Here is an 18034-nt window from a genome sequence, read left to right as displayed (position 1 = left end):
TGACCGCTGCGGCACACCTGCACCAGGGTAAACCTCCGCCTACGCCACTCCTGCTTTACAGGTGAAAATAGAGCAAGAGGACCGCTGAGTCTTTGATGTTATTTATTTTCTGCTGTGTTTTACTTGCATCTATTTGAAAGAGTGAGTGTAAACACACACAAAAAAAAAATATTTTATGTGCTGGAATGTGCAGAAAATAAGTTTAAATGTTAAACAAATTTCTTCCAGTCAGAGAATGTTGCATATAATTAAATTTTTGCTTGATGCATAAAGTTAAAAGTTTAAAACTAATTAAACAAGTTTTAAAAAGAGACTTTTCCATTTGATTACATTTTGTATGATGGATTATGCAGAAAAAGTAGAATTGGGCTGAAAGATCTATCGCTTTATCACCTACTCAGGTTGTAAATCGTGTTTTTAAAAAGTAACTAAGTAATTAATTACTTGTGGAAATAAGTAATCAGTAAAGTAACGGGATTACTTTTTTAGGGAAGTAATCGGTAATTAGTTACTGATTACTTTTTTCAAGTAACTTGACCAACACTGCTTCTGGGTCACAAAAATGAAGCCAGTTCAGCCTAACAATTTTCATTCTGTCTGAAGGCCACCAGATGGCGATAGCTATGGTTGCAAAAAGACTTCTGGCATTATGGAAGTCTTTCAGAAAACAGCTTTCTGCAAACACTTTAGTCCTGAGTTTATGGGTTAGTCAATCTTTCGTGGTCACATTGAATAAAAACGCTAAGCATTTTTAATAAATCTGTCTCACACTGTGCTTCAAATTGAATGGTTTTATGCGCATTGGCTAATAAGTTGTCTGCCAAAACCTATTAGTCAATCAGCATGCAGATTTACAGTCAGAGCCCCCTCTTCGTTATCAGCTCCACCCTTTTTAAACAGATGTTGATACAGAATTGTTTGAGGCTTCAAAACATGACTTCAGAAACCAATGGGTCATGTTACAGTTGCTATATCCATCTTTTATCAGTGCGCCCCAGGGTGGCTGTGGCTACAATGTAGCTTGCCATCACCAGTGTGTGAATGTGTGTGTGAATGGGTGGATGACTGGATATATAAAGCGCTTTGAGGTCCTTAGGGACTAGTAAAGCGCTATATAAATACAGGCCATTTACCATTTTATACTCTGTATTCAGTTCAGTTTTATTTATATAGCACCAAATCACAACAAGTTGCTGCAAGGTAAAGACCCTACCTATATTAATACAGAGAAAACCCCAACAATCAGACAACCCCCCATGAGCAAGCACTTGGTGACAGTAGGAAGGAAAAATTCCCTTTTAACAGGAAGAAATCTCTGGCAGAACCAGGCTGAAGGAGGGGCAGCCATCTGCTGTGGCAAGTAGGGGGCCAGGGGAGGGAGATGAGACAAAAGACACACTGTGGAAATGCAGAGTGGCGTATAAACACAAAGAGAGGGAAAAAAGGTGAATTCATACTATTAATTTAGTTTTTCATTCATACTGCTACACTGTTTTGTTTCATATGCAAAAGCTGCGATCATCGAAATCCATCTCTGGCTTTGACCTGCCAAATGAAACTCAAGTACACTCCATCTCCATGTCTCATTGTAACCTCTCTGTGCTGTGCGACTGTTGAGTGGCAGGGAATATTCACCTGTGGATCAATCAGATTAAAGTCTGACTCATTTTATGAGGGTGGTAACCTTAGCACACCATCTCATCATTCTAAATCCATAGCACTGCATTATAGGCAGACTACCTCCACACTTTGAGCCAACCTTCCACTGGAGAAAGGTCAGAAGCAGCCTGACATGTCTGAGAGATAGCTTACGAGTTGAGAGTAGACTAATACCACAGAGTTCATTGTGATTCAAGCCCAGTCCAGCATTCACGCAGTCACAGCCTCAGTCTCTGCTTGCTTATGAAGCAAAAACTAATTCATCCAATTGTTTTTTCACCTCCTCAGGTCACTTGGTCACTCCCCCGCTTACCCCCCATCGCTTCAACCTTCACTGACTCACTAACTCATCCACCTTGCTCTCCTGCATACTTTCCACTACTTTCTGCACCACCACCAGATGGCTTTTATAGTTCTCCCGCTGAGAAAAAAAGAGGGCTGTTAGAATCTTTATTCCTATAAATGCAGAGCCATTATTTTGTTTTAATGTGCACGTCTGCACATCATACACTCCTGCTTGCCTCAAACCCATAGCGTCAGGGGAAGGGCAATAATGTCAGACAAATTGTGTAAGTAAATGGGCGCTAGGTCGTCCTAGAGATGAGCACATTGCCTCTCTGCATGCCAATATGACAGTGAGGTAGCATCTTACTGAAAAGCTATTTATTGAAATGCAAAAAAGAGCAAAGGCTCCAAGCGAAGATGCTGACAGGACAAAAACCTGTCGCCATCCATCTCAGTTTGCCAAGTTTTCCCTCTACAAGTCAGCTCCTTGTCCTCTCTTGGTGAGGAGAGGTGTTCCTAGAAATATTGCAAGAACAGCTGGTGTGCCTGTGCAGTCACAAGCTTTTCAAGCTGGGGCTGAATGGGGAGGGTTCTGGGGTTTTGATGGACACCTTCGAGGTTGATAATAAAGGCTCATAATTGAAACTGAAGCTGAAACAAATTCAAAGTCATTCGTTCAATGTAATCCTAATATTCATGCTCATGTTTTTCATTCTGATTAATCCGTGTCCTCTGACACTGAGGCCATCTTTCCATTAGCACAGTTGTTATTGTTTCTGCCAATCTTTTCTTCCGTGGTCAGGTTGTGTTACGCAGAAAGTGCATGAAAAAAGTTGAAATCATCGATGCCTGTGCATCTATTTGCACTTTCTGAGGTAGTTTGTGTATATATATCAATCACTTCACTAGTTTACGGTGAGTATGATTTAATTCTGAGCTCCTGTTTTGTCTCATTGAGTTTTATATCTCATTCACTTTACTTTGTCTTCCCGCTCTTACTGTATTGTCAGAATAAATGTCTTTATCTCTACCTTATGACTCATTGTTAGAAAGCTATATAAGCATGTTTCTAGCTGTGCCTCTGTGGTCTCCAGGGCTGTATAGGCCCTCTAGCAGGGCTGGGCTCTGCTGCTGCTCAACCCTTGGGCTAGCCCCTAGTCCAGCTTGCTCTTCTGTGATCAATTCTCCTCTGTAACAGGTGCCCTTTCTCTCTACCTCCATCTTCACAACCAGCCAGGAAAAAGCCAAGTTGTTCATCCTGACAATGAAAGAAAAACCTAATTGACTCTTCCTCTCCTCTTCCTCATCCATCCAGCTTGTCTACAATGAGCCTTGAGGCTCTTTTTAGCCTGAAGCCATCCTTCCGTCAAGAGACATTATTCTCCTTTGGTCCCAGCTTAAGAGGCAAGGTGTCTTCTAGGAAGGTAAAACTGGGGTGACAGTTGGAGAGAAAGCAGCTTTGATCTCGACCGCCTTCACGTTGCAGAACCAAGATGACAGGCAAGGGAGTCTTAGGAGCACTTTATTCCTCCAGAGGTGCTGGAGAGAAAACACTCAGGCTTGTAAAAATGCCTGCAAATCTTTTACTGAAGCCCAAACAATACCTAAGCTGGGCCCTTGCAAGTCCTCTATAGTGTCTTCTAGAGACTAAGGGAGCCTCTTTTCTCCCTGGCGTTGCGCCCTATGTTAGAGGCTCCATATGGAGGTGGTATTTTATCATTCTCTTACCTGCCCCCATTAAATATCTATTTTTATCTTAGTAGGCTCCTGTGGTCTTCTACAGTCCACAAAACACCTACGGTGATGCACCCCTTGTATAATAAGTATTACTTCAGGATAAGCCCTGGGTTAGGTGTGGTTGTTATCACATATAAAAATGCTACAAAAATTGATTGATGGTATAATTGTAGCAACTTTCCATATGGCACTTGTTTTTGAGAAATTTGATTATGCTCATAAAAAATCTGCAAGGAAACGACATAGTGTGTTATATCCATGTGCAGCGTAATAGAAAATGACCGCTTTATAGCTTCTGCACCTGCCTTATATTAGAGATGGACCGTATCGGTATCGGTCCGATACTGACGTAAATTACTGGATCGGATATCGGGGAAAAATACAAGATGTAATCCGATCCATTAAATATCAAAAAAGCACCTCACAAAACTTGCGACACGGCGTGACTCTCCTCATAACCTTAGCACGTCAAAGCAGTGTGCTCACATAGAGCGGCTGTGTGTATTTGTAGCATGCAAACCAGCATTTCATCTCCGAGGAAGTGATCCCAGAGAGAAGTAAAGCAAGTGTGTAAGTTCATCTCTGAATGTTTGTAAAGCATTCCCACGTTAAGCTTAACAACCGATATATGAAGCGACTGCCTCTTCTCTCCCCCTCCTGCTGCTACTTCAATCATGAAACTGATCAGTGATCAGCTGATCGGCTTTTCTGTCGCGAGTCCGTCTCTCTTGTTTGTTTATCTCCCACTTTGCACCAGAAAGAGGAAACCAGCGGCTGAATAACAGCAGCACGTTTAAGCTTGATAATCTGTTGTTAAAATTTATTTAATATATGGATATTTAATAATATCAGAATCAATAAACACAATTCTGATTCTGATTCTGATATTGCTTTCTAGACCAGGATCCTTTTCTACGTAGCTGACGGCTGGTAACTGTGCAGGGGCGGATCTAGCAAAGTTTGGCCAGGGGGGCCGATAGGGCATGAACAGGGAAAAGGGGGCACAAAGACATACTTTTCTTTCTTATTCTCATTTAAAATGTCGAGCTTTTATTAAATAATTATCTGAATCTTACACCCAAAGTTTTAATCTGATGTAAAATAAATAGAAGTCCATTACTGTATATAGTGACTATTAAGTCTAATATATATACCCTAGTAAGCTATAGTACTTTTTCCTTTGGGAAGGTACCATCTGTGCAGTCTGCAGTTCTGTTGAAGAAAGATGTTGAATTTATTTAATTATTCTTGGAAAAATAATTTATTTCTGTGCATTTTTTTTCACACTGCATCAAATTAAATTTGATTACGTCGATTAAGCATCATGAGGTGGAGCGTGGTTCCCTATTTTTTTTATTTTTTTTATTTTTTTTTTGCTGGGAGTTTTAGAGCCCTATTAGTTAGGTTGCTTACTCTTTAAAATACCAGAATAGGGAGGGTGGAGTAGGTTTAAGTTTATTAGATTGATCAGTATTGCTGAACTATGAAATATTTTGGGTGCAGTGCATTTTTTGCATACAGGTATAAAAGAATAGCTTTAGTGTTTGTTTGTTTTTTTGTTTTATGAACTTATACAAAAAGCAGCAAGATATTAAAAAAACAGTTTTATTGATTAAAAAACACACTATATCGGATTCATATCGGTATCGGCCAAAATCCAAATTTATGATATCGGTATCGGACATAAAAAAGTGGTATCGTGCCATCTGTAATCTCTAATGACATCTCACAAGCGTTCGCTTTTTGATACAAAGACTGTTTACACAGTTTGTAATTGCAGAGAAATACATTTATTTTGGTCATTTCATTTTCAAGCAGGAAGCTCACCCTTCTCGTTATACCCTGTAGATGAACAGAGAGTTTGTTTAATTAACTACATATTCTTTAAATAATGTTCCCTTTTATAAAAAGTAGGATAATTATAAAAAAAATATTATAGCTCTATTACATAGGAAAAAACCTATTTTTTTCTGTTGTCTCTTATTTAACATTAGGGACGTTTGTGGCAATAAATTTCTTAATCAACTAAACAGGTCACTTAAGAAATATTAAGTTACATTTGAAAACTGTTTAAAAAAAAAAAAAATCCCCATTCCAGAATGTCATGTGACAACCTGATTGGCTTAGGAGTGATGATGTCATATGGATCTTTGATCCTTTGAAGTTTTTCCTTAAATAGGGGTGACAAACAGCAATTTTTAGTTCGTTACTTCGCAGCCTTCGTGTTCGCAGCTTTCAAACGTTCACTACAGAAACATTCGGAAACCTCTCAGAGTCATCGGATACAAACGCCAGCATGTATCCAAGATTACGGCAACCGAGACAAAACGATTACGCCGCCTCTCCTTCCTTGCGTGGCCGGCCAACTTCTCCAAATGGCCTCTTATCCACCCAAAGGGCATTACAGGAGAGTAGAAATGTAAACAACCATCTCCAGAACAAAATTCAACAACTTGAAAAAGAAAAAGTTCACCTGGAGAAGAAGTGCTTACAAATGGAAGCACAAAACAAACACCTGGAAGAAACACTACAGCGCCAGCCCGACATCAACATTATTAATGAGGGCTGGGGGATCAAGTTTGCTCAAGCCAGAGAGCAGATTGTATTCCTCATCAAAGAAAACAAGCAAAAGAGCGCTGAAGTTAAAGAAATGTCCGAGCATAAGATAGAGTGGGAGATTGATAAGATAGAGTGGGATCTCCAATACATGGACCAAAAGAATCACCTGCTCCAGAGAAAGCTTGATGAAGCTGAAGAAAAAAATAAAGAAGTCCTCCAACAGAAGGAAGAACAGGACAAAAAGCAAAAAGACCTGCAGCGCGAACTCCAAGGCATGCAGGAAAAGTACACAATGGTGAAGGTAAGGTTGGATCAAACACTGTGCCAAAATAAAGACCTCATTCAAGAGAAAGAGCAACAGCAAGAAAGACTGACAGAAGAAAAGTGCATTATCAAGGACTTTGAGAGTAAAAATCAAAAGTTGCAAGGATTCTGTAATGAACTGAAGGTCAAAACAAGTGAGCTGCAGGGAGAAAAGGAAACTCTGGAAAAACGATGCTCACAGATGCAGAAAAGGATCGATCAAATGGCCAAAAACAACTCAGAGCTCATTAAGGGGATATTGTTGGAATTCAACAACTTGAAGCGGGAAAACACCGAAATGCAGGCCCAAAAGCAAGACAAAACGCATGTAGACCTGCAGTGTACGCTCCACGACATCCAGAGAAGAAATGAGCAGCTAGAAGGCCTGCACAAAGAAGATCAAGTGAGAAATGCAGACCTGCAGAAGGCAAAGCTGACACAGGAGGCAACATCCAAAGAGCTCAAAGAACAGCTTGAAGAAACACGAGCAACATTAGAACAGGTGGAACAAACATGCAAGAAACTTGAGGAGCAAAACACCGAAACCATCGATGAGTTGAGAACCCTCATCCTGGAGAAAAAGGCGCTCGTAGAAAAGTCCATGAAAAAGAAGAAAAAATTCTTCAGCTTTTTTCGGAAGAGGGACAATACTGCTTCTTCAACTGATGTAGCCTCGTCTTGCTCCACCTCTGTTCACCCCCCCAACCAGTCCCGGCAGTTGACTGCCCCCTCCTGCCGGCGGTTTCTGCCCGTTTAAAGGCAGTTTTTCCTCCCCACTGTCGCCTAGTGCTTGCTCAGAGGGGATTGTTGGGGTTTTCTCTCCTCTACCTTGTTTCGTTATTTACTTGCTAACTTTTTTGCTCTTACTTCGTTTTACCTTGTTTCTTTATTTACTTGCTTGTTTAACTTTTTGTTCAACTTATCTAACAAAATAAACCAATTAAATTTATCCTTTGAGTATTGTTCATCTAATCTTTATAGAATTTCTCCAAAACACTTTCAAACATTCAGATCTGTCTTTCATTTTCTTCTTGAAACCTCATGAACGATGAACTAAAAACTCTGGAACATGGTTTGAAACACTGAAATTGTTTCAGCTGAAACTGGCAAAGTCATACGTGCGTGTGTGAGTGTCACAGGTGATATGGTGTCATTAGTCAGGTCATCATGTTTAGGCTCATTCACGCCAAAATTATTTAGGCTAAATCTTTAAAACGGTGTCATTGCACACATTTTCAATTCATTTCAATCACACAAATGCAGAAATAATTATTTGCAGTATGTTCTCTGATTTATTATGAGAATGTCATGCCTGATCATTTGCACCCACAACATCAAAAATGGGGGCAAAAGGGAGGAGATCGCGTTTAATCAATTATAACACAAGGTCAGAAATATAAGTGCTGACATGAGTAGTGTCCACAGAAACCTCTGAATCTCAGCTAAAAACTCATGTAAACCATGTCTACAAACACCAAACAAAGCAAAGACACCAGACAGTTAAAAGAGCAGTTACGTCACCATGAATCTGTGGACAGGTAATATCCATATTTTGATTTATGATTTTCTGGACTTAAATGTGAACTGAAGCCTATTTTCAAAGGTTTTCTATGCTATAAAATACTTTAAAATAAACTAGGTGAGGGAAATAAAAAAAATCAAATGTTTCTATGTTTGAGTCACAGCAACTTTGACAGTAACATCTGCAGTAATATTCACATCTCTAATAGAGATGGACCGATCTGATATTACATATTGGTATCGGTCCGATACTGACATAAATTACTGGATCGGATATCGGAGAAAAATACAAAATGTAATCCTATCCATTAAATATCAAAAAAGCACCTCACAAAACTCATACTTTTCTTTCTTATTCTCATTTAAAATGTCTAGCTTTTATTAAATAATTATCTGAATCTTAGACCCAAAGTTTTAATCTGACGTAAAATGAATAGAAGTCCATTACTGTATATAGTAGCTATTAAGTCTAATATACCCTAGTAAGCTATAGTACTTTTTCCTTTGGGAAGGTACCATCTGTGCAGTCTGCAATTATGTTGAAGAAAGATGTTGAATCTATTTATTTATTCTTGAAAAATAATTTATTTCTGTGCATTTTTTTTTCACACTGCTTCAAATTAAAGTTGATTACGTCGATTAAGCATCATGAGGTGGAGGGTGGGGGGTGGTTCCTTATTTTTTCTTTCTTCTTTTTTTTTTTTTTTTGCTGGGAGTTTTAGAGCCCTATTAGTTAGGTTGCTTACTCTTTAAAATACCAGAATAGGGGTGATGGAGTAGGTTTAAGATTATTAGATTGATCAGTATTGCTGAACTATGAAATATTTTGGGTGCAGTGCATTTTTTGCATACAGGTATAACAGAATAGCTTTAGTGTGTTTTTTTGGGGGTTTTTTTTACTTGAGTATGAACTTATACAAAAAGCAGCAAGATATTAAAAAAAACAGTTTTATTGATTAAAAAACACACTATATCGGATTCATATCGGTATCGGCCGATAGCCAAATTTATGATATCGGTATCGGACATAAAAAAGTGGTATCGTGCCATCTCTACCTTATATTTTACATATATATAGCGTCACACCAACACTTTGAGTAAAGTCACAACATAATCAGTAAGCTATGATATTGCACTGGTGTTACTACTGCCATGTCCTCACAATCTGTTTATCAGTAATGTACACAAAATATGTGATCTCTACATGAGCTGTGGATTATGTCCCTTCTTAGTGGCCACATCACAAGACAGAAATATCTAATAAACGAGTAACCAGAGGCTGCTTGTTTGGAATCACATGCCACAAGCAAGAAAATTCCTCAGAATTCAAATTGAGATTTCTGTTGATCTTCTTTCATATATGAAGTATACTAAATGTAATTTTTAGAAGACCAAATATTATTTCAGGATAAAATGTATTACTGTTACGCAAGACTAAATTCATAAATGCAGTAAAGTTTAAATACGCTAAAAGTATCTAGATCCTTACTGTGCTTCCAGTTCTTTATGTGCCAATATGACAACAAAAAAAGATCTACTCTGTAGATAGCATGATTTCATTTGTGCCCACAGTGCACATAATATTCATTTCATGTTTACTGGTAACACAACACTTTGTGTTGGCATCAGCAAACATGGAAGGATAATAAATACAGACAAGGAACCCTGATGAGAGTTTGGCATTTAGGTCTGTTATTATCATTGTCTGTCTCTATCAAATCAAATCAGCTTAATGTTAGGCACACATTACACTTCCAACAGTGTTGAGTACAAAGTTGGCTTGAAATTTATAATTGATTTTTCTAACAGACAACATTTTAAGTGTGTATTCTGATTAGTGCTACACATTAACAGCATTGAGAAAATGCCAAGTGTATCAGTTAAGTTTGTCCTCTGTCTGCAGGCTCCAGGTAATGTGACAGTGCAGCCCAGAGCACTCCATCCTTACCCTTGCACAGAGGGAGTAGGGAAAAAGGGGAAAGAGAGGATAGGTAAACAGAGCCATTAGAGACAAATCTATTTCTGAAGAAAACAAAATCACATCATCAAACAAGAGAAAAAGAAAAATATGATCCTGCAGCCCTTTGGGCCCCAGCGTTGCAATGATAGCCGACTATGGCATTTGTCTTTATCAGCCTGCCTAGAGGGAGGAAAAGCATGGTGGGGAAGGTATGAGAATAAAAAGAGAATGAGAGACCATGGAAACAAAGAGCACTGCACCTTCTTTACTCGCCACAAAAAGCTAGACATATTTGTTACCTTTTTTTGCAATCACAACACGTGAACAGCTCTTGTACGATTAGTTCTTTCATACATGTGTTCGTTCCTGGTACGAAGTGGCTTTCAGATGGTCATTCTTTAAATATAGCAGAGCGAAGGGCTCAGTGGACAGCAGTCCACAGCATCATCACTCATGGCTAGCCTGGGGAGGCTTACACAGCTTCATCATAATGACAAGATTGACTTTCCAGATTTTATCCTTTCTCTGACATTTCGTTCTTTATTCTGCTCTGCAGTTGCAGCACCAAGGAGTCTTTATAATGCCTTTTGTATTGAGAGACACTCTTGAAATGGATATAAACAGCTAAACAGGCCATGGCAACCTTAAAATTACAGTATAATCTTAACATACGTTTTTGTATGCAATTCTGCTCTCTTAATTTAGAGTGATATCAAAGCATGAATCTTCGTCGAGCAGAAATAACAAAGCAGGGTGTAAGTCAAACGGTGCATCGTGTTAGATGCTAACATCAGCATGCTAATATGTTCACAGTGAAGGTGAATAGTCATTTTGCAGGGGTTTTTTTTGTCAATAAACCAAAATGTTGTACAAACTGAGAATTTGATGTGATCGTGGCATTCACAAAAGAGTTAAAGGATCAATATGTGTACAGACTTAAAGAGATCTCTCCAGTTAGTGTTGTAAAACATTAACTGGCATCTTTCCTGAAGTCATTAGGAGTCATGTTTGTACAATAAATGCCACACCACTCCATCTAATAATATGGTAAGCCAACAAACTGACCAAATAATATTGCCATATCAAATAAATCTATTTTTAATATCAAGTACACTTGTTTTACAGGATAATGTTTTTTTGTTTTGTTTTGTTGTGGTGTTTACTTTTTTAATGGATTTCCTTCGGAGATTAAATGCCGGTATTAGCCTTCCATCTTGGCTGGTTTATATTTTAGCTTGCCTGTCTTCATTTCTGATGCCAAGTCTTTACACATGCTTCACCATTGCGTTTGTCCAATGCCAGTCATTTTTTCAGCATTTGTTTTCTTTCTTTTTTTTTTTCTTTTTTTTTTTTGCCCCGAGTGGGCATTCTCTGAAGGAGGCTTGTTTGTGCTACAGCCAGGCTCGCAGCTATTTAGTGGCTCTGCTGTTTCCTTCTCCCTCTGTTCAGTTTGAATACCCCAGGGAAATTTGGCTGTGTCTGATATCTTTTTGTTGTCCCGTTAACCAGTTTTTTATTTTTCCTCATCAGTTTCCAGTTAGCCAGGATACTGTCACCAATTTTGATGGATAATTTCTGAAAAGTGATGTGAAGTGAAAGCATTTTATGGTTAGAAACCTGTATTTAACATATGGGCATATGTATAGCAAAAAAAACAACAAAACAAACATTAACTAAATTTTGGCAACCACAATTGAGAATCTTCTGGCTTGTTGTACATCTCAAAACTCAGAACTAGTCATTGACTGGGTACATCAGGAAGTTATAGAGTATTAAAATCATCAAAACTTGTCACATCTGACCAATGTGTAGCAGAAGGTAGGGAGTGGGATAGTTAGTGCCAGCAACCTCTGAAAGCGGTGCCAGTGCTGTTTGAAACGACAACACAGTCTTGTGTGACTGGTAAACTATCTGCCATCTGGGCTCAATTGAAAGGCTCAAGTGTCTTAATTGGACAGTAGTAAAGAAGCTCTTACTGTTCACATCAAGCAAATTTTCCCAGTAATATCTATTTTCTCTGACAGTCCCAGTGTTTCTGAAAGTCAAACCTAATATGGAGTCAATGTGACAGTGTTGATGATGATGATGATGGCAATAATCATCATCTGTGTCATCATGTTTTGCTTTAGTACTTCTGCAGGCTTGGTAATTCAGATTCTTTATGGCAAGGAATTCTAACAGCAAAATTGTCAAATAGCACGATAATGGTGATGGATACAGCAGTGACAGTTGCACTCTTATTTTAGCACTGCAAGAGTGAATAATGAGGCTCTTTCTCCCTCTGCCCTTTCTGCTTCAGGTCAGAACATTGCGTTCCCTCCGGTGGCTCTGTGGGTAACTGTTGGCCTGGCTATATGTCTGCTGGTGCTGCTCATTGCCCTGGCTGCTGTCTGCCGCAGGAAGATCAAGGAGAGCTGCGAGGAGGCCAAGAGAGAAGGTGGGGGAAATGGAGAGGTGGCTGTGCACATGCAACACCAGTGTATATTCTCACATTTCATGGGTGATGACCTCTTCAAATTCTGTGTTGAGTCCTCAAGGTTGGATAAAAGAATGTTTTAGGGCTGCCTTGCTTTCATTAGGAAATATGAAATATTAATCTTAGAGCAGTGGCAGCTTTTATCCCCCACAAAAAATAAAATAAAGTCATGATATTATGTCGTCTATTTTGATATTTTAGTTTTTGGACTATGTTTGCCTACTACATACATAATCCAAGGGCTTACTGAATAATGGATGTTAACCAGTGGTGCTCTCAAGCATTTTCAAGCCTTCTCAGGGCCTTCATTAAAATGTTGGATGATTCATTAAACTCTTCACATATTGGCCCGGTGGATGATGCAGTACTCCAATGTGTCGCCTAGATCACGTGGGAGGCACAATGATAGTGAGAGAGATAGAGGAGAAAGCAGAGATGAGATGTTAACTGCTCAAGGAACTGTGAGAATCCAGAGGGAGTTCTGGTTAATGCATATAGGCAGGATCTTGGATGGTGGGACACATATCTTCAGCTGAGAGGAACATCATTACTAGGCTCTGGTAATTAGCGTTGCGGAATAGCCAAGGATCGCCGCAAGTGCACAGAGAAAAAGTTTTGAAATGAGATAGATAGTGCAAAGCCACCAGCTCTGCTGTAATGAGATCTGCTCAGAGTGGAGGAGACATTTAAATAAAGGTCAGCCAGTGTCTGCACCAAGGCCCAGAGGTTTAAAAATAAATATGGAAGTGACACAGACTCAGAGTAAATAGCTCCATGGAACATATGAAATCAAATGAAATGGAAAGAGAAAAATATAATGCAGTTCCTCCCACGGGCAAAGGCCTCCTAGGGGTTGTGGGACCCCTTTCTTCAGTGGGCTGGAAGATCATCTGCTTGTCTCGCCTGCAGCCCTACCACTGAAGGCAGGATTGATTATGTGGTCATCCACTGCCCACCTTATTAAAATGTATTTTTCCGAGCACCGATCCAAAAAGTGGGAATGCTGACTTATTCACATATCATGCAAAGTTTTATACTCCTGATAAAGTGATACTCTGTGAATACAGATGTTGAGTGGCTTAAAATAGGATTGGTACGCATATATCCAGAGCTGTGGGGAGAATAGGAAGCAGGGATATGCAACTTAATTGTGGTTGTCTTATCTTTTAATGGTATTCCCGGATATGGTCAGATTGAAGTTGACACTCCTTTTCACTGTGTCTGGGTATCGAGGGTGGAAGGGTCAGTAAAAGTGGAGAAGTGAGCAAGTCATTTTTCTTCCCTGTCATAATGTATGTGGGGCACTAGAATATGTATCATAACAGAGCTGAGCTGCTTGTGGTATTGCAGCTGGAAGTGAAAGCTCCCTTCCAGAGGCAGAGTTGCCTCAACGCCAGCACGGCTCGGCCCTCTCCCATTTTGTATTTTTCATTCATACTTCTCTTTGGCCTCTTTACATAATTACTATGACTATGTGTCTGAGATATGCTAGCAGGGGCCACTGATCCATTTCTCTAAAGCATAATTTACATTCACATAAGCGTGTGATTTAATCAAGCCTACACTTGGGATCATCTGTAAGGGACACAGGACAGAGCTCCCCCGTGTGAGAGATGAAAGTCAGAAGGGAGTCAGTGTTTTCCCTGTGGGGCTGTAGCACAGTGGTGCACATGTTTTACTGGGGTTAACGGTTAGGCACAAAAAACAGGAATACCCCATGCCAAAAAGCTTTCAAGCTTTTGAAATAACAAAATTATTTTGTTCCAGGTGTATGTAAAAAGCACATTAAAACAGGCGTTCGTTAAATCTCTTACCAAAATACTAGCAAAATGGTTATTTTTTTTTAAATGGGCAAAATAGCTTGATTTTTGTCATCCAGCACTCATTTTCAAAGGGAGATTTAAAACCCTACCAGCACAAAACGCAGCTGCCATTAAGTCTTGTGTGTTTTAATATGCACAAAGGGTTTATAAGAATAAGCCTCTGCTGCTTCTAGGGTCCAAGAATGAATGAATTAAGCCACTAATGAGTGTATTTCTAGTACTATAGGTTTCTAACTGTGGCCTTTCTTTTGCTTACATGTGAATCATTCATGATGGCACAGCAGTATTTAAAGAAATTCAGAAGCACAGGGACAGATGGCAGGTTGAAGAGGAACATTAACATTCTACTAGCTTCAATGAACAGCAATCTCTGTCCCCTGACTCTTTCTACTTTTATGTGTTTTCGGACAGCTTTTGCACTTAAGCCATAGCCGCCCTCTTTGTTACCCCCACGCATTTGGAATACTGCCAGTAGGGGTATAAAATTATAACATTCAGTGTCCAAGGGAGACAGTTTTCACCCCTTCTCTGTGGTTGGCCTCGTCTTCACCCTGACGTTAAGGTGGCTTTTAAACGGACCTTACTCTCCTATCAAAGTCTTGTCCCTCAAGGTATTTCGACTGCTTCCATTTTTTAGGACTGGTCAAACTTGGAGGTGCTGAATAAAGACATGAATTCAAACAGGCTCATGTGGTAACATTATGGATTATATTGCTTTTTTAGTTTAAAGTTGCTAAAAATATGTCTGCTGAGGGCACTAAACCCTTCCCAAAATCTTCAACTCAGCTTTAAGCCCAAACCTGGTCCGATTAACGAAAATGTGTGATAATATATGACACATGTGTCAATGAGTGTAATACGTTTCCAAATACATCATAACACAGTGGAGGATAAACTAAGGAATATGGTGTGGGAAGACTTAGATACAGGCTGTTTGAATCTGGAAACTCAACACGTTCTGCTGCTGTAATAATACGGATTTTGCTTAATTTCCCTAGAGGATTATAGTCCCTGCTGTCAGAGTCCAGGAAAGTCAGGCAAATGTGCTGGAATATAAACATCTGAATTGTGTTTCCTTGACATTTAGTTTTGTTCAACCAGCAGTTTAATCTCATGTATCACACGCTAAAGAGTGGATCTTGAGTCTGATTGCAGTGAAAATGGTGTCACAGAATGCATATCTGGTGCTTGGATGCTCTGTCCCAGGCTATTTTTAGCGTGTGTGTGTGTGTGTGTGTGTGTGTGTGTGTGTGTGTGTGTGTGTGTGTGTGTGTGTGTACACGTATGCCACATGTGTATAAAGTGTGACAGTCATCACTGGGCTCCCTAACTCCGTTGACAGTGGTTTTCAGAGAGCCCACAGCTAAAGCCTAATGTGATTACTGTCTTTGTGAGAGAGCTGGATAGGAGGTTAAGGGGTAGATATGACTCTTTGTGTGTGTCTGTGTGCGCGCTTGCGTGTGATGTAGTGGGGGTACTATTGTTTGGAGCGTCATCGTCATATAGCTCTGTCATCACAGCGTGTCCTTTGAGCTGGGAAGGATCAGCTCACCACAGGCTTATGATGAAGTGACTACATTGTGTGCCTGCCTTTGTACTGTTGCTTCCACTGATAATGGCTCCTCTGTCTTCCCACAGCTGAAGAAGCCAAGGTGCTGGAAGAAGAAGAGGAGTCAAAGACAGGTCAGCCAAATACACACCTGGTCAAGTTTCAGCTTTTCAAATGGTCAGAGAAGAGATGTGGTTTAAAATAGCTTTTTTTTTTTAAAGCTTGACATCTTTTAGCTTGTATCAAAAATGTTTAAATATGTTTAAATACTTCAAATGTAATCATGCATGCATGCCTGGTACTGTCAGTACCAGGCAAGGTAACAAAAAAAGAAAGAATTAGTTCCGTATTAATTGGATTAGTCAACCCAGCCAAGCTGGTAAACAAGGCAATCAATTCTTTACAAATGCAACACTTTGGATATGTGGTTTGATCTAGAAGTGTATGTTTTCCTGACATATGGGTTTCTTTACTTACAGTGCAGGGCTTTCAAGTTGCAAAAATATTAAATAATGCAAAAATCCCCCACAGTTTAGTCTAGCTTCTTTAACACGAAATGCAGGTGTCAGGTTTGTAGGGACTCAACAGCACAAGTAACTGAATGTTAAGTTTGTTTACTGAAGTGTGAGTGAGCGTTGATGAAGCATGAGTGCGTGTGAGAAACAAGACCAGCTCCAAGCATCAAATCCATTCAACACAGCAACCCGGTGGCATAACTCTTCCACTGTGTGTGTGTGTGTGTGTGTGTGTGTGTGTGTGTGTGTGTGTGTGTGTGTGTGTGTGTGTGTGTGTGTGTGTGTGTGTAAGTGTTTGAGGCAGGGAGAGGGAGACGGGCACACTAATTTAGTGATGCCAACAAGCTGTTTTACATTATACATACCCCCCAAAGCTACAGCTATAAAAGTAAAATTTATCTTGTCTGTAAATTTAATGGTAACAAGTTCCACAAGTTTCAAGTTTCTCAAAATGCCAACAATAGTGCTGCCGTGTCCTGCATTTAAATTATCCTTTTTATCAAGGCAAATTGATTTTGCAATTGAATCCTGGCTGAAATGTGTTGGGCATATTGTTGTCACTTGAAATAAGTTGCCTTGAATTTTATGATGTCTAGCAAAATAAATACACACTTCTAGCAGTCTCCACGCCACTATTTCTTTAAATGTATCCAATGGGCCAATAGCCTAAAGTCGTTTACTTATTATTTAGAATTTTTCATGGAATAGGAGCTGGTCAGAGCTGTACCATCTACACACACACTAGCAGTTCTTTTGGGTAGTACTAAGGCAGAGAAAGATGCATGCTAATATGATAATAGCATGCTTGCAATTGAAATGCTAATCAGCTTGCAAGCGGATGTGTCAAAAGAACAAAAAACATAAACTTCTTGCACTTGTTTAAATAAGGTGCTCTGAGGTCTTCTTTTCCAGTAGAACATCATCTTACACTACCATTTACCAAATAAAAACAGTTACTGTTTACCACTATAGAATCACACACACTTTACTTTCACAAGTCTAGAAAAAACATGCATTTGTGTGTTTTACGACTTTACCGCATTGCGTCATAAAGTAAAAGATTACAAATGTAAAACAGCTGTATAGAAACTTGTTTGGCTGTTGGCTCATTTTCATTGGTAATTATTTCCTGTTGTCATCAGTCACCCAATACAGGCTCGTCAGTGTTGTTTCAAAGTGATTGCCAGTTTAGCTGATGATCTGACTGAAATGTGAGAGTTTTCAGTCAGAGTTTTTTGCCCTCAAATCTTCATATAGATTGGCCTCAGCACTACTGCTGGTAGCTATGTTGTTGGAACTGAAGCCAGCAGTAGTCATTTCTCTATTATTGTTTACAGTCCATCACAGGCGGCGCAGGCACTTCAGAGCACCCGTGTATTCTGAAACACATTCTTTAACTGCGAACACCTTTTACTGAAAATGTGAATAGTGTGTTCTTGCACAGCACTGATGCCAATTTACTAAAAATGTCACAATGTAGCTGTGTGGATTGTAGTGTGGAGGTGGAGGACTCAAATGCAGAACAAGGCAGAATAGGAAGGACAAGCTTTATCAAGGTTTATCAAAATTAGAAACATGACACAGAAAATCAAAACAAAACCAAAAACTGAAGAGCTGGGAGGTACCAGAAAACACGAGGGATAAACG

At 39.5% G+C, this 18034-nt stretch overlaps 1 protein-coding gene across 1 annotated transcript in view; it reads left to right on the top strand.

Moving 5' to 3' along the window:
• Positions 1 to 18034, top strand: part of cd276 (CD276 molecule) — a 73616-nt gene that overhangs the window by 39102 nt on the left and 16480 nt on the right. Inside the window, exons 5-6 of the mRNA XM_026172836.1 lie at positions 12324 to 12461; positions 15962 to 16006. Of these exons, the coding sequence (XP_026028621.1) occupies positions 12324 to 12461; positions 15962 to 16006 (183 nt within the window). The remainder of the gene's footprint in view (positions 1 to 12323; positions 12462 to 15961; positions 16007 to 18034) is intronic.

The sequence above is a fragment of the Astatotilapia calliptera genome, chromosome 1, assembly GCF_900246225.1.
Source record: "Astatotilapia calliptera chromosome 1, fAstCal1.2, whole genome shotgun sequence".
NCBI lineage: Eukaryota > Metazoa > Chordata > Actinopteri > Cichliformes > Cichlidae > Astatotilapia > Astatotilapia calliptera.
Note: the sequence above shows the minus strand (reverse complement) of the source record. Positions and strands in the feature narration are given on the sequence as shown.